Source organism: Lepidochelys olivacea (assembly GCF_965140295.1).
Source record: "Lepidochelys olivacea isolate rLepOli2 genome assembly, chromosome: 1".
Classification (NCBI taxonomy): domain Eukaryota; kingdom Metazoa; phylum Chordata; order Testudines; family Cheloniidae; genus Lepidochelys; species Lepidochelys olivacea.
The window spans coordinates 125,124,240-125,147,020 of record NC_140411.1 but is presented as its reverse complement, the minus strand read 5'-3'; the positions used below and the strand labels follow the sequence as shown (position 1 = coordinate 125,147,020).

Below are 22,781 nucleotides of genomic sequence, written 5' to 3'. Positions count from 1 at the left end.
ATATTCATATATTATATAAATCATATATATCTTATATAAATCCTATATTCAGAGAGATTGTCTAAAAGATGAATTTATATTTCCTTGTGATGTATAAACTTCAGTGCAGGACTTGCAAATCCAGCCTTTCTGATGTGAATCAAAGTGCTCAGTCTACCTAAAACTAAGTATCACTAAAATTTTGTAGGTTTCAGAGTAACAGCCGTGTTAGTCTGTATTCGCAAAAAGAAAAGGAGGACTTGTGGCACCTTAGAGACTAATAAATTGGTTAGTCTCTAAGGTGCCACAAGTCCTCCTTTTCTTTTTGTAAAATTTTGTATGCATGCAGCCCTATCACAAGCAAGTAAACTTAATGGCATGTGACATCTTTTCAGAGTTGATTTATTTGTCATATGTCTGAAGGGAGATGTGAAAGCAACACAAAGGTCTCCAAGGCATGTAGAAGGTTGAATACATAGCAGAAAATAAAATACTTCTACATTTTCCACCAGAGGATCTCAAAATGCTGGATAAGTGTTAATGAATTCATCCTTTCTGCACCTCACTTTCCTGACTGGTAAAATACATCTACTTCACAGATGTATTAAGAGTTAAATAACTTTCCCAAGGTCATATTAAAACTGTGTGGCAGAGCCTAGAATAGAGCCCGGTTCTGGGCTTTGGTAACAAGCCCATCTACCTCCTGAACTGATACGGCAAAGCACATGTACCTTTTAGAGCAGGCCAGACATTTTCTGACAAAAATGCCCATTTTTTTGGTAAGCAAAATGTTTCACATAAATGTGTTGATTCTGACAAAAATTTGTTTTTGTGGGGGGAGGGGACAGGAGACACACTTTGATGTGGTTGAAACATTTTGTTTCAACATTTTCCAAAGTGAAACATCTGGATTTTTTTTTTGTTTCAAAACAACTTTTCATTTTGAAATTTTATATCTCAAAAAAACATTTTGATATGGCAAAACTAAAGCAAAACATTTTGATCTAAAATGGGTTTTGTGGGGTTTTTAAAATTTCATTTAATGGGAAACTTGGAAAAAATATTTTTCATTCCATTTCGGAACTGAACAAAGTTTGAAATCGCAGAATTTCTTATAAAAAAAAAATCTGGTTCCTGCCTGGCTCTAGTAATTTCCATCTCTTGTATAATTGTATTAAAGGGATGGAATTTCCCTGGCTTCCCGCTATTTCAAATAAAATGTTCCTTACTAGCTTCCTTTGTTGCCTCTGAGGGCTTTGAAGGCTACCATTTCAAAGATACGCTATAACCTTGTCCACATTGTGTGCGGTTGTCTGTTTTTTTGCAGTGATGCAGGTATATTATTATATAGGTATTTAATGTAAGTTTTTATTTACAAAACCTGTGTCTTGGATCCAAACTATTTCTAAATATCTGTTTGCAAGACAAGATCAGATTCCCCCCCCCCGCCCCTCTCTTTTAGCTGGTCTGTTATACCCCCAGTAGATTAACCACTTGAACTAATAATTTTGATGTGGCTAGCCATAGATATTGTGAAATGATAGGAGAAGCCCTATGCAAGCCCCTTCCTCCATTTATGCCTGTTTCCATGTACTTATGACACTCTCCTCAATCTGTGCCCTGTCTGTCTGCACTCTCCCTCTGTAATGCTGTGTTGCTTCTGATGACCACCCACCCCTTCAGGTAATGGAAACCCAGAGATAAGAAATGAAGAATTTTATAAGCAGGGGTGGACATTTGGAGAACTTGGTTTCTGATGTTGCGTACTGTCGCCAGACTCTGTGCTCAGTGAGGAGGGTGGGTCCAGACATGGCTATGTTGTGTGAATCCCCATTCAGCTGCAGCTAAGCACTGATGTTACATCAGTACAGAATAAATACATACATGTTTTAGAGTACTTTCCAGATGGCTGCTTTGATTATTGCTTTGAATTTTTTATTTATATCTATATAATGATTACACAAAGTATGTTTAATTTTTAAAAGATGCAGATTAGTTATAAATATATCTCACCTAAAACTTTTAAATGAACTGCTTTAGTTTTGATTACAGAAAAAGAGTAGATTGGATCCAATTCTATAATAAGATTATGTACAACACTACAATAGGACTGACTAATACAATAGCAAGGGGGATTTCCAACTTTTATGTGTAAAGAATTAAGCAGATGATGGTAGTTTCCAGGTCTAGCTAAAAGAGGGAAACTTCACCTCCACATCTCCAACAAAAATCAAATACAAACAATCTTCCAAGTTGAAGTCTTAGTCTAGCTGTAGCCACAGTCCTCTTCTTTGCTGGAGGTTTTCTCCTTCCATTACCTGTATAAAATTGTCTATTAAATTTTAGTAAACAATAAGTGAGACTGCAGTTCATTTCAGCTATCTTGATCTAAAACAATTATTTATCCAGGTTAAAAATCTTCCTCTCAGAAAATGAAATAAAACAACACATTCCATCAACAGAGTTTTCTACAAGTGTGAGGAGAGACAACTGTGCAAACTATGAGAATTTGCACCATTAAGCTTGGCCAAATTTCCCTTGCCTGAACTGTTGTATAGGGTGCTGTATGTTGACTAACTGTAGCCATCTGCCCCACATTTCTCTTGTGTCCTCTGTGTAGTTTGTAAAATGCTTTGGGATCATTGGGGATTAAAAGTTCAATATAAATGTGAAATTTAATTACCTGAATGTTTGGTATTGATAAGAAATCAGTCTCGTGAATTTTTGAGACTCTTTGGGATTTTTCAGTAACAGTTAATTGCTGCTAGGTAATAAAAACAGTTTGCTTTGCTTGTACGATGGCAATTTTTCAATATAAATTCTTCTCTTCTTCTGGATGCCAGGCAAAAGAAGCCTGGGAAATACAATTAACAAGCTCTATCAATGCCTTTCAGTTTCTCAGTTGCCAGCACTTTCTGTTGATTATAAAAACAGTGGGATGTGAGGCTGACTGCTCTAATGCTGTTCGTACAGGCATTTGAGACTTATTCCAGTGATCTGGTATGCTATCTGTTCCTAAATGAAATCTGGCATTTCTGCTATGAGTTTAAGAGGAAATGTTCTTTTCTTTTTGACCTTTGGAAAGATTGATGCCATAAAAATAAAAAGCTTCTCTGTTATCTCATCCTTCCTTTGGCTGTTGTTTTTCATTTACTTCAGTTGGCTACAGTCTAGGGGAAACAAGCTTCTGTGGGGACGGGAGGATCAGGCCCACAGTGAGCAAAGGTGACCTGAGGTTGCCATTCAGTTTCTTACTACTTCTGACAAAAGCACCCGGAACAGTGGCTAGACACAATGATATTAGAAATAACCACCTTGACCAAAGGCTTGGCAATTTGTTCATTTTCCTGTGACAAGAGTAGTGGTGACTTTATATTTTTAGCTTGGTTTTGCTGACTCCAGTTCATACTGAGGTCATTCCTGTGGATTCTCAGTGCTGGATTAAAATCTCGTTCTTTTGGAGCATAATAATGGATAAGGACTGAGCACAATCACAATCCCATTCTGTGCTTATCCAACTTCCTTGCATGAGCCTTCCCTTAAACTATATTTTGAGAGGGTACAAATCATTCATTCCTGCTTTGTACTATTCTATATCTTTCCCTAGTAATAGTTTTTGTTTTCTGCGGGCTAGCTGAGTAATTCGTCTTCCTCTAAAGCTTTAGAGCAGTTTTCACGTATTGTATGAGCAATGCACCATCTTACTGTGTTTATTTTCACCTTTGTGAAAGATGGAGACCTGTTCTTAACTGAAATGGAAATCCTTTGCAGCAAATGGCTTCGCTGAAATGCAGCTGGCTCCTGGTGCATATTGTCTGGATGATTGGTTGCTAAATTTGCAATGCACTGAACGTCTCCCTCTTTCTCTCTCTGATGTTGGTTGCAGAATTATAGCAGTGATGCTTTCATGTTACTATATAAGTGAAATACTGTGGCAAAATAGATATATTTGTTTCAATTAAATAACTTGCAAACTATTTTAAAACTGGTATTTGTTAGCATTAGTATCTCTGTGGGATGTTGCCAATGTACAGTGGTTTATTTTCTGTATTTTACAATTATATGGCTTTCAGCACAATTCTGAATGATAATTCCCCATGATAGAGGAGTACATAGAAAGAAATAGGAACAGTTTCAATTTCACTTTTTAAATTTTGCTATTCAGTTAAATTGAAACCAGCATAGAATCATAGAATATCAGGGTTGGAAGGGACCCCAGAAGGTCATCTAGTCCAACCCCCTGCTCAAAGCAGGACCAATTCCCAGTTAAATCATCCCAGCCAGGGCTTTGTCAAGCCTGACCTTAAAAACCTCTAAGGAAGGAGATTCTACCACCTCCCTAGGTAACGCATTCCAGTGTTTCACCACCCTCTTAGTGAAAAAGTTTTTCCTAATATCCAATCTAAACCTCCCCCACTGCAACTTGAGACCATTACTCCTCGTTCTGTCATCTGCTACCATTGAGAACAGTCTAGAGCCATCCTCTTTGGAACCCCCTTTCAGGTAGCTGAAAGCAGCTATCAAATCCCCCCTCATTCTTCTCTTCTGCAGACTAAACAATCCCAGCTCCCTCAGCCTCTCCTCATAACTCATGTGTTCCAGTCCCCTAATCATTTTTGTTGCCCTTCGCTGGACTCTCTCCAATTTATCCACATCCTCCTTGTAGTGTGGGGCCCAAAACTGGACACAGTACTCCAGATGAGGCCTCACCAATGTCGAATAGAGGGGAACGATCACATCCCTCGATCTGCTTGCTATGCCCCTACTTATACATCCCAAAATGCCATTGGCCTTCTTGGCAACAAGGGCACACTGCTGACTCATATCCAGCTTCTCGTCCACTGTAACCCCTAGGTCCTTTTCTGCAGAACTGCTGCCTAGCCATTCGGTCCCTAGTCTGTAGCTGTGCATTGGGTTCTTCCGTCCTAAGTGCAGGACCCTGCACTTATCCTTATTGAACCTCATCAGATTTCTTTTGGCCCAATCCTCCAATTTGTCTAGGTCCTTCTGTATCCTATCCCTCCCCTCCAGCGTATCTACCACTCCTCCCAGTTTAGTATCATCCGCAAATTTGCTGAGAGTGCAATCCACACCATCCTCCAGATCATTGATGAAGATATTGAACAAAACCGGCCCCAGGACCGACCCTTGGGGCACTCCATTGATACCGGCTGCCAACTAGACATGGAGCCATTGATCACTACCCGTTGAGCCCGACAATCTAGCCAGCTTTCTACCCACCTTATAGTGCATTCATCCAGCCCATACTTCCTTAACTTGCTGACAAGAATACTGTGGGAGACCGTGTCAAAAGCTTTTCTAAAGTCAAGAAACAATACATCCACTGCTTTCCCTTCATCCACAGAACCAGTAATCTCATCATAAAAGGCGATTAGATTAGTCAGGCATGACCTTCCCTTGGTGAATCCATGCTGGCTGTTCCTGATCACTTTCCTCTCATGCAAGTGCTTCAGGATAGATTCTTTGAGGACCTGCTCCATGATTTTTCCAGGGACTGAGGTGAGGCTGACTGGCCTGTAGTTCCCAGGATCCTCCTTCTTCCCTTTTTTAAAGATTGGCACTACATTAGCCTTTTTCCAGTCATCCGGGACTTCCCCGGTTCGCCACGAGTTTTCAAAGATAATGGCCAATGGCTCTGCAATCACAGCCGCCAATTCCTTCAGCACTCTTGGATGCAACTCGTCTGACCCCATGGACTTGTGCACGTCCAGCTTTTCTAAATAGTCTCTAACCACCTCTATCTCCACAGAGGGCTGGCCATCTCTTCCCCATTTTGTGATGCCCAGCGCAGCAGTCTGGGAGCTGACCTTGTTAGTGAAAACAGAGGCAAAAAAAGCATTGAGTACATCAGCTTTTTCCACATCCTCTGTCACTAGGTTGCCTCCCTCATTTAGTAAGGGGCCCACACTTTCCTTGGCTTTCTTCTTGTTGCCAACATACCTGAAGAAACCCTTCTTGTTACTCTTAACATCTCTGGCTAGCTGCAGCTCCAGGTGCGATTTGGCCCTCCTGATATCATTCCTACATGCCCGAGCAATATTTTTATACTCTTCCCGGGTCATATGTCCAACCTTCCACTTCTTGTAAGCTTCTTTTTTATGTTTAAGATCCGCGAGGATTTCACCATTAAGCCAAGCTGGTCGCCTGCCATATTTACTATTCTTTTGACTCATTGGGATGGTTTGTCCCTGTAACCTCAACAGGGATTCCTTGAAATACAGCCAGCTCTCCTGGACTCCTTTGCCCTTCAAGTTAGTCCCCCAGGGGATCCTGGCCATCCGTTCCCTGAGGATGGTACCATCTTTAATCCTGACCTGCTTTGAGCATCCCTAATTTAGAAACATCAGTAAGTCGGTCACTACAAATATGTACATGGTATGTTCCCTTCCACGTATTGTGCACTGAGTGATACTTGAATCTAGAAACTCTCAGCTTGTGCCAAATTCATGTAATTACAGACTCTTAAAAACATTCTGTCTTTCAGGACTCATTGTTGGGGTGATCTTGAGATATGGTTCTCCCTCCAGCAGTGGCCATGACAAGCCATTCAGCTGCTCGCAGGAGGACAGACCATTTACAACGCTGTTGATCAATGTCAGTGGAAAGTTTTTTGAGTACACCCTTAAAGGAGAAATAAGCCCTGGAAAAATACACAACGTGGAACAGAATGACATGTTGCGAAAGGTAAGGATAGTTGAGTTTTTGTGAATAACTATTGACCTATTTTGTGAATGACTGCTGCATAGGTGACATTTCCTGTTTCACGCTGCTCTTTTTACCCACACTTCCCTTCTCCTCCAAACTGAGTGTATGGTATGATATTAAGTACTGTATTTCCAGATGTAATAGAATTAAATTATTTAAACTCATTCAAAAGTGTCCTCTGCATAACATTCATTGGCAAAATTGTATGTTCTTTGTATCCTAGTGTTCACATGTCCTTTCATAACAGTTCAAGAATTAATGTATGCTTAGTATAACCAAAGCCATTTCTGTATAATTAGCTAACATTTATGGATCCACGTCAAGACACTAATTGCTACTGAGTTCCAACTCAGTCCTATAGTACAGGGACTTTTCTACACTTAGCATCTTTGATTTTTCTTCTCTATTTTTTTTTAGTTCAGTTATGTTCAAGGAAAAACTAGTTTCATTTCTCCCCCCTTCCATCAAATGTAAAATACCTGAAACTGGGAGTCTATATATGAACCCTAAGTTAGACACAACAGTTTTCTAGTACTGATCACTGACTTTTTACAATCGCTGGTGTATCTTCCGTTTTAAATTCTTTTGCTGTCTTGAACAATTTGGCCTGGTGTTCATTGGGTCTTGACACTTACAACTTCCACTGAAGAAAATCTGTGTGTGTGTGTGTGTGTGTGTGTGTGTGTGTGTGTGTGTGTGCGCGCACGCACATGCCTGTGGTTTGGGTGACTTACTCATATGGTAATTATATGCAAAAGATGTGGGTTTTTTTAAGTGTAAATGGTGTTGGCACTACAAATAAGAACCAGAAATCTGCACAAACATCATGGTTGACACCATGATAAGGGGCTTTATCCAGCACCTTCTGAATCTAAATTTGTGTTTCTGGCTCATTTAAGGAGGGGACTACCAGTTGGGACTGTTAAGCTCTAGAAGAACCCTGAATATGTTGTCATACCAAAGTTCTCCAAATACAGTGGTCTCTATTAAAATCTTCATTTCTTTGCCTTTGCACGTATATAATGTTATTTCATGGATAGTAAAGAAAATACCTAGCAAATTGTTTAACATTTACTACTTCCAAAGGTAAAATTGTAAGGATTTTATTGGCAACTGCTGTCTGTGTACTCTGTTCTTTTTTTGGTTTTAAATGGACTTTTACATTTTTTTAAAGGTAACATTTGACCCAGAAGTTTTCTTCAACATTCTGTTGCCTCCTATTATTTTCCATGCTGGGTACAGCTTGAAGAAGGTAAGTGTAAGCACTATCTGAGAATGTAACCATGACACTTTCAGCCTAATGCTGAATCACTAACAGCTAGAGTACAATCTCCATTAGTGCCACAGTCCTGAGCACAAGTGTCTTTTGTGGTGCCTCTTGCAAAGCTAGACAGTCTCGTCCATTGTTTCTAAACAGTTGGCTAGTTTTAAGAGAAAGTATATTATTTTACCATCCAATATATAGACTGCTGTATTAGTTATGTGTTGTCTTACATTATTTACCCCTGAACATTGCTATTGAATAAGCAAGATAAACAATATATTGTCTGGTTTTCCTCTGCATTTTATGCATTCAGTGAGTTACTTTTAGAGAGATGGGCCCAAACCTAAACTGTGATCTGAACACCTCTGAATATTGGAGGATGGAAATTCAGGATTACACTTTGACTTAGGGCCATCACTTACAGTTACTTTCCTTTTAAAGTCTTGGCCCTCTGTTAAATTAGTCACACAAGCATCTGGTTATAAAGCTGTGTCTCAACAAGCCCCACATAAGATTTTAAACATGATTTGGGGGGACTTGTATTAAATTTGTTTAAATATTACAGAAGATTTACATAGTAAGATTGAAAATATTATTTCCTCCCAGAGTGGAAGGCTGTTTCGTTATATTGCTGTAGGGCTATGCTATACATTTTGTTGATGTCTGAGTTTTCACATAGCTGAGCTTTAATATAATTTTTTTTCTCATACAGAGGCACTTTTTCAGGAATCTGGGGTCTATTCTGGCTTATGCCTTTTTAGGAACTGCAGTCTCTTGTTTTATTATCGGGTGAGTGAGCTTTGTGAGATTGTGCAACTTTTATGTGCTAGTTTTAAGTTAATGAAATAAATGCCATAGCTCCCTGAACTTCAGATTTCTAGTGATTAGAATAGTGACTGTAAATTTTCAATTAGGGTTTTATTAGTGTGTCCTTTTGGCAAAATTCAGCCTCTAAAATGAAGCTGGAATTTGGTTGACTTCAAATAGGGTTTTGCTTTCTTACAGAGCTGCCGGAAACAGACCACGAAGTTTGTCCAAACAATTCAGTTCCGTGGTGGTCACTGCTATTTTCCATCCCTACAGTCCTAGAGATCCAAGTTTCTGTTGGTTCAATTAATCAGTTATGAAAACAAAACTTTACAAAATACTTGATTCTACATGAATTGGCCTCTATTTCTAATGAAGATGCATTCATCCAGATAATAGAGGCAACTGCTAACCAAGAGTCTTGACTCAGCTTTTAGAAGCATCCTCTTTCACCTACTTAAAAATAAGACACACAAGCAAAATGGTTTTGATTGTGAATGCTTATTCTGTTAACAATGTTGCATCTTTTCAGCATGTGGACTTTTATAAGAGCTTTAATGTGTGTATATATACTCAGTAGCTGCTTTATTGCATTTGCTATCTTGAGGGAATTTCACTGCAGAGGAAAAAATAATTTAATAGCTGTTACAGTGCAAAGTTCCTTCCTTAAGTACTACACAATTCATTGGGGGAAATTGTTGGATTGCTTGTTTTAATCATGAGGACAGACTATATTTCTGACTTCCTAGGTACTAAATGACCTGTGTTGGGTAATACCACACTCTGGACTCAGATGATGAGGAAACATCTGTTGAGAGATTAGAGTTCCACTCTCACTGTTCGATACTGAGCTCTGGGCCTGGGCTTCACTAGAAAATTAAGTCAGTTTAATTACGTCAGTCAGTTGGGTGTGAAAAATCCATACCCCTGAGAGGCGTTGTGAAGCTGACCTGAGTACCCATGTGGACAGCGCTAGATCGATGGAAGAATTCTTCCATGGACCTAGTTACTGCTACTCAAGGATGTGTACTACCTAGGCCAGTGGTTTTCAAACTGTGGGTTGCGACCCAGAACTGGGTTGCGGAATGTAAGGCACTGGTCACAGCAGCTCTGGTCAGCACTGCCGACCAGGCTGTTAAAAGTCCCGTGGGTGGTGCTGCCCAGCTAAGGCAGGCTAGTTCCTACCTGTTCCAACACCTCGCTATGCCCTGGAAGCAGCCAGTAGCAGGTCTGGCTTCCAGGCTGGGGTGCCATGGGGCTCCGCGCGCTGCCTGAGCACTGGCTCTGCACTCCCGTTGGCTGCTTCCCGGCCAATGGGAGCTGGGTAGGAGGGCAGTGTCTGTGGGCGAGAGCCACACAGAGCTGCTTGTGCACATCTGCCAGGGAGCTGGACCTGTTGCTGGCTGCTTCTGGGGCACAGCGTGGTCCACAGTGCCAGAACAGGCAGAAAGCCTGCCTTAGCACCCCCTCTGCGCCGCTGACCAGAAGCTGCTGGAGGTAAGCCTGTGCCCCAATCCCCTGCCCCGGCCCTGAACCTTCCCCAAACCTGGAGCCCCTTCCTGCACTCCAAACCCCTCATCCCCAGCCCCACCCCAGAGCCTGAACCCCTCATTCCTGGCCCCACCCTGCAGCCCTCACCCCAGCACTCCAACCCTCTGCCCCAGCCCTGAGCCCCTCCCACACCCCTCTGCCCCAGCTCCCGTGGTTTGTGGGCATCAACAATTTTCTTCAACTCGGTCGCCAGAAAAAAAAAGTTTGAAAACCACTGACTTAGGCCAATGGGAGAACCCCTCCCATCAGTGTAGGCACTACCTACGCCAAAGCTGTAACATTACAAGTGTAGATAATCCCCCCACACACACACTTAGTGAGGCAAGGCCTACCTGAGCAGTGATGAGATGATTTTATCTTTCCTATACTCTTCAGAGCCTCACAAAGGAGACCCTCCCTGTTTTGATAAACACTGCTTTATCTTCTTTTACTGCAGGAATCTCATGTATGGTGTTGTAAAACTAATGAAGTTGGTGGGACAACTCTCTGATAAATTTTACTATACAGACTGTCTCCTCTTCGGAGCGGTCATATCTGCTACTGATCCAGGTACTGCAGTTACTTAAATTATTCCATTGATAACATATTTTTGAGGATGTATAGCTGATAATTCTAATTTTTTTTTCTTTTCAGTTACATTACAATGGTAACTGTGTGTATGTACTGTATGATGTGTATATATTGGGCATCAGGAAAGTTGGTATCTGGCAAAGACTGTGCTAGTATCTGGCTAGACAACACGTTTAGAAACAAAATGTACTGATATGTTTTCCTTAATAGAGTTTTCCTTTCATGAATATAAACTTTAATTCAGTTGAATGAATGTAATCTTTTCATTTTCTGGAGAGCCTGGCTATCCCTTTATAGATTCACTGCTTGAAATATAGTATTACTTTTTATAAAATAGGCACAATCTTTTTTGAAAATTTAAGGGTTTTTTTTATTTTAATATATTTTAGTATTTCAAGTATAAGGACACTTTTTTGTTTATAGCCAACTGTTTAACCTTTTTTGAGATGGTGTCTTCAAATTTCAGTGCTACAGACCCATTAAAGTTGTCTAAGTTTTGGAAACCAACATCTCTGGAGAACTGTTGTGCGTGCGTGTGTGTCTGTCTGTCTGAAGTACAAAGCAGGAACTATATTTTAAAACACACTTTTTTTACATATTCAATATCTGTTTTTGTGAAAATGGGAAGTGGAAGCCAGCAGTTAAGATGGACTGCTGGTAGTTGGATTCACTTCTGCTTCCTTTTACATGGAAACTGGCATATGATGCATGAAAATAAGATACACATGGGGTGAGTCTCCAGAACCACCTTCCTCAATATCAGACCGAAGGTATTGTTCAAAAGGATTGCTTTGAATAATTACTAGTCTTGTCTGGTCCTTCTCAATTTCTGTTTGCAAATATGTTTATAACATAGAGTGTACTTTTTGGACAAGGTACTTACGAATGGTTTTGTTTTTTGTTCTTCGTGGTGTTTTTTTTGTTTGTTTGTTTGTTTGTTTTGTTTTTGAAAGAACTGAAATACTAAAGATTTGTGTGAAAAAGCTGTAAAAGCCTTCTGTTGTTTGTTACCAGTCCACAACTTTTTTCTGGCTATTTCACTGTGGAACTTGGACGTATTGTTTAAAAAATAGTAGGATTCTGGCAGAGTGGAACTCTTGCCCATTTATGTCCAATGGTTTGGAGGACTTCTTAGAGAAATTTCTTGTGTGTGAGAGAGACAGTGAGTGAGCCAGACCTATTTTGGAACAAGTGTGCCCTAAAATGGTCATTCCTCCTCCAACAGGTAATTTAACTGTACAGCATGACTCTTAATTAAATATGACTAAAGTCTTTCCCGTTTTGGTTTGAAGTTGTTCCACAGTCTATGGTTTCTGCTTCTTTAGGCAAATTGGAAAATGTCTGCTCCTCCCAGCTCACAAGCACTCACAATAAACTAATGCACATGTTCCTTCTTATTATTTTTGTAGTTACCGTGCTGGCAATATTTAATGAACTGCATGCTGATGTCGATCTCTATGCCCTTCTGTTTGGAGAGAGTGTTTTAAATGATGCTGTTGCCATTGTATTGTCTTCGTAAGTAACAATTCAGGCTTCCGCTATGTGAAATTTTCTATTTCTTGTTGTGATTTAGGTGGTAGCTGGAAATCATATAATTTTTCTAAAATCTTAATCTCCACATTTCTTTTTCTAAATGGATTCTGCCTTGTGAACTGAATTGATAAACGTTTTTGTCTATGCTACACAGGTGTGTAATTAGGGTGATCAGATAGAAAGTGTAAAAAATCGGGATGGGCATGGGAGGTAATAGGTGCCTATATAAGAAAAAGCCCCCAAAATTGGAACTGTCCCTATAAAATCAGGATATCTGGTCACCCTATGTGTAATGAATCAGGCAGAAGAGACTCACAGACTATTAGGGTTGGAAGAGACCTCAGGAGGTCATCTAGTCAAAACCCCTGCTCAAAGCAGGACCAATACCAACTAAATCATCCCAGCCAGGATTTTGTGAAGCTGGGCCTTAAAAACCTCTAAGGATGGAGATTCCACCACCTCCCTAGGCAACCCATTCCAGTGCTTCACCACCCTCCTAGTGAAATAGTTTCCTAATATCCAACGTAGTCCTCCCACACTGTAACTTGAGAACATTGCTTCTTGTTCTGTCATCTGCCACCACTGAGAACAGCTAAGCTCCATTCTCTTTGAAAGCCCCCTTCAGGTAGTTGAAGGCGGCTATCAAATCCCCCCTCGCTCTTCTCTTCTGCAGACTAAATAAGCTCAATTACCTCAGCCTCTCCTCATAAGTCATGTGCCCCAGCCCCCTAATCATTTTCGTTGCCCTCTGCTGGACTCTCTCCAATTTGTCCACATCTCTTCTACAGTGGGGGAACCAAAACTGGACACAGTACTCCAGGTGTGGCCTCACCAGTGCTGAATAGAGGGGAATAATCACTTCCCTCGATCTGCTGGCAATGCTCCTACTAATACAGCCCAATATGCCGTTGACCTTCTTGGCAACAAGGCACACTGCTGACTCATGTCCAGCTTCTCGTCCACTGTAACCCCCTGGTCCTTTTTTGCAGAACTGCTGCTTAGCCAGTTGGTCCCCAGCCTGTAGCGGTGCATGGGATTCTTCCTTCTCAAGTGCAGGACTCTGCACTTGTCCTTGTTGAACCTCATCAGATTTCTTTTGGTCCAATCCTCCAATTTGTCTAGGTCACTCTGGACCCTATCCCTACCCTCCAGCATATCTACCTCTCCCCCCAGCTTAGTGTCATCTGTGAAATTGCTGGGGGTACAATTCATCCCATCATCCAGGACATTAATAAAGACGTTGAAAAAAACCAGCCCCAGGACTGACCCATGGGACACTCTGCTTGATACCGGCTGCCAACTAGACATCGAGCCGTTGGTCACTACCCGTTGAGCCCAACATCTAGCCAGCTTTCTATCCACCTTGTAGTCCATTCATATAATCCATACTTCTTTAATTTGCTGGCAAGAATACTGTGGGAGACCGTATCAAAAGCTTTGCTAAAGTCAAGATATATTGCATCCACCGCTTTCCCCATATCCACAGAGCCAGTTATCTCATCATAGAAGGCAATCAGTTTGGTCAGGCATGACTTGCCCTTGGTGAATCCATGTTGACTGTTCCTGATCACCTTTCTCTCCTCCAAGTGCTTCAAAATAGATTCCTTGAGGACCTGCTCCATGATTTTTCCAGGGCTGAGGTGAGGCTGACCAGTCTTTAGTTCACCAGGTTCTCATTCTTCCCTTTTTTTAAAATATGGGCACTATATTTGCCTTTTTCCAATCATCCGGGACCTCCCTCAGTCACTACGAATTTTCAAAGATAATGGCAATGGCTCTGCAATCACATCAGCCAACTTCCTCAGCACCCTTGGATGCATTAGATCTGGACCCATGGACTTGTGCATGTCCAGCTTTTCTAAATAGTCCTTAACCAGCTCTTTCATCGCTGCGGGCTGCTCACCTCCTCCTTATACTGTGTTGTCCAGTGCAGCAGTCTGGGAGCTGACCTTGTCTGTGAAGACTGAGGCAAAAAAAGCATTGAGTACTTCAGCTTTTTCCACATCACCTGTCGCTAGGTTGCCTCTCCCATTCGGTAAGGGTCCCACACCTTCCCTGACCATCTTATTGATTACATACCCTGTAGCCCTTCTTGTTACCCTTCATATCCCTTGCTAGCTGCAACTCCAGTCGTGCCTTGGCCTTCCTGATTACACACCCAAGAAGGAGCTCCTGGCTGGCTGCTGGGACTCAACCAGAATTGGCATTTAGAATCTGAATCTAGCAGAATATAATATTCCTTTGCTTAATGATCTGGCATAAAAGATTTTGTTGCCATCACTAACTCCTCCATTGTCATCTGACTCTTTTTTCTTTTTTTCCCCTCCCTAGATCCATAGTTGCCTACCAGCCAACAGGTGAAAACACCCATGCGTTTGATGCCGCAGCATTTTTCAAATCAGTTGGAGTTTTCCTTGGAATATTCAGTGGCTCTTTCATGATGGGAGCAGTGACAGGGGTTGTGACAGCTCTGATATCCTTTCTTGTGTTTAACTCTTCCAAAGTGCAGGTGTGTTAGCATTAAACATTAAGCCCTGATCCTGATGAGGACTCCAGCAGGTTTCAATCATTATTAGTCAACACATTACTGAACACAACTTGCCATAGTCTACATTGACAGACTCTAAAATTGTGTTCAGTATCATGTCATCTTAGGCCTTGTCTCTGCTAGGTTTGCTGATGTAGCTATAATAGCAAAACAGGTGGAGACACAGCTTATACTGGCAAAAGAACTCTTGCTCGTGTAGGTTATACCAGTTTCCCCAAACATAATAAGCTATGTTTTTGCAAAAGGACATTATTATTGATATAACTGCATCTATATTGGGACTTTTGCTAGCATAGCTGTGTGGATCTCGAGGGTAATTTTTTTTTTTATTCATATTCCTAACCTATATAGCTTTGCCAGCAAAATTTTTAAGTGTAGATCAGGCCTTAGTCACCCATACAGCAAGGGGAATAGCTGTATAACCACCTGTGAGGGGGTGTACCAGACCCTTTGAGGCCCTCTGGAGGGCCCTGTAGTCTTACCACATCCCACCCCAGAAAAAGGTAGTAGAGTGGAGTTCTCCATGTGGCCTAGAGAGGCTTCTGGGGATGCAGCCAATCAGGGCTCAGCAGGTTAGTATAAAAGGAGCTGGAGGGCCAGAGTGAGTTCAGTTCCTTGCTGGAGGTGGAGGAGAATGGATGGTGTGCCTGGCTGGCTGATGAAGCTACAGGACCTCAGACAGAGCAGTGCTAGCAGAGACCTGGGGGAGGAAGGAAGAGCTCCTGGCTGGCTGCTGGGATTCAACCAGGACAAGGCCCTGAGGTAAGGGTGAAGAATGTGCTGGGCCTGCGGGGGAGTGGCCCAGGAAATCATAGCAGTAACTCAGTGTACATAAAGGGACAGAGTGGATGGCTGCTATTATAGGGTCCCTGGGCTGGGACCCAGAGTAGTGGGTGGGCCTGGGTCTCCCCTGTTGGCCACTGGGGAAGTGACCTGGACTTTGATACACCTCAGAAGGGGAACTGAACCCTTTTAGTAGCCCAGGAGGAGAGCTGGGGACAGAAAGGCCTAGAGAGGACGTGGACATTGCCTTCAGGGAAATCGCCTTGGGGTACAGCTCAGTACCAGGGTCAAGGCCATTTAAAGACTACAGGACTAATTAAGGGCCTTAGCCCAAGGAGGGCTACAAGGAGAGAAAGGGCTTGCATATGCACTCTGCCAAGGGGAAGCTCCTGAGAGGCCTGCCACCCCTCTATACCACCTTCATACTGGTATAACTCTTTCCATACTAAGGATTTTACTGGTATAAAATATCGGTAAAAATCACACACCCCTAAGTGACATAGCTACACTAGTGAGACTTACATATAGATTATAATTGTAGTGGAAATGTACCCTTAAAGAAGCAGTTTTAACACTTGGAAGGCAACTTGGTGGTTCATATTCACTATTCCAATGCCTTAACCACTGAGCCATTAATAACCCTTTCAGACACTATTGGGCTCTTGCTATGGGCCTTATGTTTAATCTTTCTACAGGAGTCTCATCTCAGATGTTGTTCAAATAAAACTCAATTCTATCTTTATCGGTATTGATATAATATCACACACTTCATGTGAATTTTTTCCATTCTTTTCAAGCCTATGTCCCAATTCTACTATTGGATCTGCAGTGGAGTGCTGTACACAGGTACAATGATCAGTCTCTGTGGATCTGCTTGCAGGACTGAGGCATTGGGCCTAAAGCTTGACTGGAGTAAGAGATCATGATGCTTCATCAAACTCACAGCCTTTTCTTCTAGATATGCTGGTGTACTTTTATTCAAACACAGTCTGTCTGTCTTTGATGCATGTGTGCATCAGAAAACTGACCTCAAAGGAGTGGAAGGTGATAAATATTTTTTTAATCATAAATCCACGACATTTCATTTTGGACAACGTTTCCCCCAGTGTGTGTCTCATTACATGTTCCCATTGCCCAGGCTATCTGACTGCTCTCCCTGCCCCCACCCTGCCCATGTCCTGCATAATGAAAATGCTTAAGGCATTAAGAGAGAAAAGGTGCTATGGTACCTTTTTACAGTCTGAATTTTTAGACTTCTCAGGTCGGAGTGACCATTAACATGATAATACCAGAGGTGGGCAAACTACGGGCCACATCCAGCCCACGGGACCTTCCTGCCCAGCCCCTGAGCTCCTGGCCCCAGAGGCTAGCCCCCGGCCCCTCCCCTGCTGTTCCTCCTCCCCCACAGCCTCAGCTCACTGTGCTGCCGGTGCAATGCTCTGGGCAGCGGGGCTGCGAGCTCCTGGGGCAGCACCGCTGCAGAGCCCGGCCTGACCCGGTGCTCTGTGCTGCGCGGTGCATGGCTGGCTCCAGCCGGGCGGTGCGGCTGTAACGCCGCCAGCCACCAGTGCTCCAGGCAGGGCAGTAAGGGGGCAGGGAGCAGGGCTGTTGGATAGAGGGTGGGGGTGTGAATAGGGGTCGGGGCGGTCAGAGGACAGGGAACAGGGGGTTGAATGGGGGCAGTCAGGGGCAGGGGTTCCGGGGTCGGTCAGGGGACAGGGAGTGGGGAGGGACGGATGGGGCAGAGGTCCCGGGGTGTCCGTCAGGGAACAGGGTGGTTGGATGGGGCAGGAGTCCCGGCAGGGCTGTCGGGGGGGTGGGGATAGGGGGTGGGTGTCGGGCCATGCCTGGCTGTTTGGGGAGGTACAGCCTCCCCAATCGGCCCTCCATAAAATTTCCGAAACCCTCAGGCCAAAAAGTTTGCCCGCCCCTGTGTTTAATACAGTGCTCCTCAAACTGGTCTGTGGTCTGCCAATGGTCCATAGGGAGCTGGCTGGTCACATGTTGCTGCTACTTCAATTTATATTCAACTACCAAATGTATGTATTAAAATACATAAATAGTTGTAACATGACCCATCCATTTTAGCATTTGCTCTTGCTGACGCAGGGATATTATTTGCTGATGAATGGGAGGCAGAGTGGCCAGTCAGGGAATAGAAAGGGAGGTTGTTCACAAGATAACATCTATTAAGAAAAAGCTTGAGACTTTGCTTTAACATACATGCACTGGAATCTTCTGTTAGGGTATGAAACTTTAAACTCTTCCCTTTACAAGTGAGATTCACTTCAAAAGATTTAATCTTATCCAAGTATAATACTGAAAATAAAGATTTAATTTTGTATAAAAGAACAGTAACACGTTACGGTTAAGTCACACACAAGCTTCATAAATTTCTGCTTCTGACTGATTTTCCCCAGTACTGACACAGCTTTGAGCACTTTGCCTGCCTCTGCACCATTTTGTCATTGAGGGTCGATTAAATAAATAGGGGAAGTTTAGTCATACATTACCCATTTTTAAAATTGTTTTGATTGTTTCAAATAGTTATGCAAATAACTTGCTTTTGTTTTTTGGTAAGATACCCAGGGACTGATAGCTAGTCAGTATTGCCACGCTCAACTACGTGATTTTTTAAAAAAAATATTGTATGGGTATTGCACATAATATTTCCTTGCAAGTGCAGAGTCTGCCTGCTTGTTGTGCATACAAGCACAGTACGGTGCCCTCTCTACAATATTTTGGGCTTTGGTGAGAGAAGGGAATAATATGAAGAATAAGGTAATAGCCAAAATACCAATCTTATTCTTTGGTGTAATGTCACCATCATTGAATGGCCTTCTTCATCTGAGGTTGGTCTTATCTAACTCTAACTCCAGCCAGATTATGCTGCAGACTCTATCCTTGCCTTTCAATAATAACAATGTAATAACTTTGAGAGATAAAAGTAATGGGACTACTTAATGCTAAAGGGATTTTAATTGAAATACAGTGTTCTCATTCATTTGGCCACCTGTGGTGGTACATGGTTAATCACTTATGGCCCCATCATGATCATGGAATTCTCTGGTAAAGCCCACATGAGAGCAGCAGAGTTTGCAGGGATGACTGCTTCTCTTGTGAGGCAATGGGAGAGGTAGGGAGCATGGTCTCCAAACCTTGTGGCTCTCCAGAGGAAGGAATTGCCGTTCCTCATTAGTGCTCCTCAGCCTCCTTTTCAACCACTGGCCCATGGCTCCTCAGCACGCATGTTGCCATTGTATAATGGTGGTGAAGAGTGGGTATTAACAAGGCCCTGACAAACCCATATAGATGTCAGCTGGAATCTGAGGGGGAGCACGCTGCATACACTTGCTGCATCCTGGTTCTACATTTGCTCACCTGACAGTGGCTCAACCCAATGGTTTCCAGCTGTGAGGAGGGGCTTCTGTGGACACGAGAAAAGAAGAATCCTGCCATAGCCAGAGCAGCCTCTCCCATACCCGTCAGCAAATTAAGGATCTTTTTGCTGCTGCTAGTAGCTCTTTTGTTTCATTCTGCCTCTTAAAGCTCAGAGATGTTTAGGACCCATATTCGTTTTAGATACAATCAACTGTATGAAGTGTCCTGAATGCCTACCAGTGTTTGATGCCAGCACAGAAACTGGAAATTGCCTAAAACATTAATATGAAAGAATGCAACCAGTTTTTTCTATCATAACTATTTTGAGGTCTAGAGCAGGTGCTATTTTAAAGGTAGAATGGAAGTTGAATTCAATCTCCCATCTTTCAGGTTTCAGAGTAACAGCCGTGTTAGTCTGTATTCGCAAAAAGAAAAGGAGTACTTGTGGCACCTTAGAGACTAACCAATTTATTTGAGCATGAGCTTTCGTGAGCTACAGCTCACTTCATCGGATGCATACCGTGGAAACTGCAGCAGACTTTATATACACACAGAGATCATGAAACAATACCTCCTCCCACCCCACTGTCCTGCTGGTAATAGCTTATCTAAAGTGATCATTACCAGCAGGAGAGTGAGTTTGTGGGGGGGGGGGCGTGGAGGGTGAGAAAACCTGGATTTGTGCTGGAAATGGCCCAACTTGATGATCACTTTAGATAAGCTATTACCAGCAGGACAGTGGGGTGGGAGGGGGTATTGTTTCATGGTCTCTGTGTGTATATAATGTCTACTGCAGTTTCCACGGTATGCATCCGATGAAGTGAGCTGTAGCTCACGAAAGCTCATGCTCAAATAAATTGGTTAGTCTCTAAGGTGCCACAAGTACTCCTTTTCTTTTTTCCCATCTTTCAGTAACTCTGTGAGCTTCTCAAACAAATTCCTTTTAGGCTGACATTATCTGGGCTTGCTCTTATGTCAAGGATGAATCTTTGTTTTCCTGAAAGATTGACTTAAATTGGTTCAGCTGGTTTGTTTCTAAGTTATATGGGCATGAAAAAATACAGCTTCATTGAAGCTGAGATTTTTGTTTGTCTCAAAGGCTACAAAAATAGCCAAGTTTTGAAGAAAAATGATTCCGTAGCTTCAACGTTATAAAGATGGCATACTGGAGCATATATATCAGAACTCTTCCATTCAGATTTCAAAGATGCCTTGGTAAAAGACAGCTGGTCTTCTCTGGCTGGGTGTGCTCTAAACTAAAATGTTTCTGGACTTTTAAAAAAAATTAATTTAAAAAAAAAAACACCCCAGGAAAATCTTTAATTCAGAAACAAGCACTAATTCAGTATCAAATCTGAGAAGTGGAGTACTCAGAATAGAGAGATTTAAAATGGTTACAGCTTCTCACAATGTTAACAAACATATATTGCACATAGGGAGACAATGTAGGCTAGTGCACTACAGCCATCCCCAGATGTAAAATGGGGATAAAGTTATTGACCTCGGTTGTAAAGCATTCTGAGATCTACTGATGCATAGCACTGTGTAAGACTTTGGTAGTAGTAGTAGTAGTAGTAAGCATTTCTAGTCATGTCTGTCTGGTTAAATGTAAAACTTTTTGATATATTTGTGTGACTAATGTATTGTATACCAGAAGATGTGCAAGGTGGCCAGGTTACTGTTGCAAAAGAAACCTTAAACTTCCTCATTCTTGAGTGTCTGATATTTCAGCCTTGACATAGATGAGTTGATGCATTTAATGCTGAAATTGTCTTGGTTTTGGATTGACACTTCACACTAATGCAGACAAAAAGGCTTTTTATAAACATTAGGTATGATGGTACTAACATTCAGTCAAAATCACCAGGTGTTTGTTGATCCCTTAACAAAGTGTTTACGTGACCAAGTTTACCAAACTGCATTGCTTCCCCCTGCTGGAGACCGCTCTCTTCTTCCTGATGTCCTGGAGCACTTTCTTGCTAGCGGAAGCTTGTGGGTTTACAGGTGAGATGTTTTGGAGTCAAGCACAGAGAGATCAAACTTCTGTCCATCTCCTTTTTTTTTCACTTACCTTATTAAATCTGTTTTAGTAGGACTTCATATAAGATGCATGATTTTGATGCTAAAATGTTTTCACTTTCTTTACTGGTAAAACTACAGTGGAAAACAGCTCCTTGAAGATGTGGGCTTTTCTTATTACCTGTCAAAGTCTATGCATGTTAGAACTTGGCTCTAAGCAAGAAATGTTAATCTTGATTGTTAATTTTGTGTTGACCGCAATACCCACACTGATTACCAAGGGAGCTGGCTTTCTGTTTTTAGTTACTACTTCAGACCCTAGCTCTAAAGCTAAATAATTCTACTTGCACCTTTTGTCATCTCTGTATTATGTAACTTGAGACTCCTTAGCTTCAGATACAGCTTGGTAATGGTTCCTCAAATCCCCAGCTAAACATAATTTGATGTAGTGTTCTGTATATCTTTTCTCTCTTGGACTTAAATCAAGGACAGCTCTCCTCTCCTAATGAATCTTCTCTGAGAAGAAGTCCAGTCTACTGCACTGAGTTTCCTAAACCTGGGTATTGAAGTGATTTCTGCTGTCTGTTACCAGCAGTGTGTCCAAGCCATGCCGCTCATTTATTTTGTTGAAGACCATTTGGAGAGCTCTAAAATTTGAATTTAATAGTCTTAAAGAAATGGTTGGTTAACAAAAACATCTTTCAACTTCCCTTTTCTGTGAGGAATAAATCCTCAAGAACTAAAGAACAATGTGTTAAACCACGAGTATAAGCAAAGTGGCAGGGCAAGGGACTGTCTTTTTGTTGTGTGTTGGTACAGCACCTTACACAGTGGGAACCTAGTCCATGACTAGAGCTCCTCGGTGCAATGGTCATACAAATAATAAAGAAGGCAGTCAGGAGAATCAAGTAATTATGTTCATACTGGATTTAAGATGGTAAGCAAAGAACTTCATCATCCAGCTCTGTTTGTGTCTGTGAATCTATTGGCAGGTGTGGTGGCAGTTCTCTTTTGTGGAATTACACAGGCTCATTATACATACAACAATTTGTCAGTCGAGTCAAGGAGCCGAACTAAGCAGGTGAGACCCTATTCTTCACTTGCCAAGTGGTGTAGTGTTGATTTTTTAAGTTTTATTGTGTAATTTTTCCATGTGAATGTTTTTCTCCCCAGCTCTTTGAGGTACTGCACTTCCTTGCTGAAAACTTCATATTTTCGTACATGGGTTTAGCTCTTTTTACTTTCCAGAAACACATATTCAGCCCAATTTTCATCATTGGAGCTTTTGTATCCTTTCTTGCTTTTCATCTAACAAGTTATTTATTTTAGGTACCTGAAAACTTGTCATGCTTTTTTGCCTTCCCTCAGCCACTCGGACATCTCAAAGAGATGATGTGTTTTCCTACAATATGCTGCTGATGCAAAAATCTTTTGAAAACAGCCTTCATCTGCCCTTGCAGAGCTAAGGACCTTATGGCATGCAAGCCCCAGGGTTCTCATGTATCTGAACAGAGCTGTGTATCGTTGGTTTATGTTCCTCAATAGCACATCTGCTGGAGACCACTACACTCCCTGCAGTTATAAGAACAGAACTTAAAGCGTCAAATATTCTGGGTGGAA

General features: G+C 42.0%; 1 protein-coding gene across 2 annotated transcripts in view; it reads left to right on the top strand.

The window, feature by feature from the left end:
- The window catches only part of SLC9A7 (solute carrier family 9 member A7), a 125,555-nt gene that overhangs the window by 55,862 nt on the left and 46,912 nt on the right, over positions 1–22,781 (top strand). For both annotated transcript variants that reach the window (XM_084652529.1, XM_084652528.1), the window contains exons 2-10: positions 6,485–6,684; positions 7,880–7,957; positions 8,682–8,758; positions 10,764–10,876; positions 12,307–12,412; positions 14,762–14,903; positions 21,041–21,146; positions 22,154–22,242; positions 22,335–22,448. In XM_084652529.1, the coding sequence (XP_084508655.1) occupies positions 6,485–6,684; positions 7,880–7,957; positions 8,682–8,758; positions 10,764–10,876; positions 12,307–12,412; positions 14,762–14,903; positions 21,041–21,146; positions 22,154–22,242; positions 22,335–22,448 (1,025 nt within the window). The remainder of the gene's footprint in view (positions 1–6,484; positions 6,685–7,879; positions 7,958–8,681; positions 8,759–10,763; positions 10,877–12,306; positions 12,413–14,761; positions 14,904–21,040; positions 21,147–22,153; positions 22,243–22,334; positions 22,449–22,781) is intronic.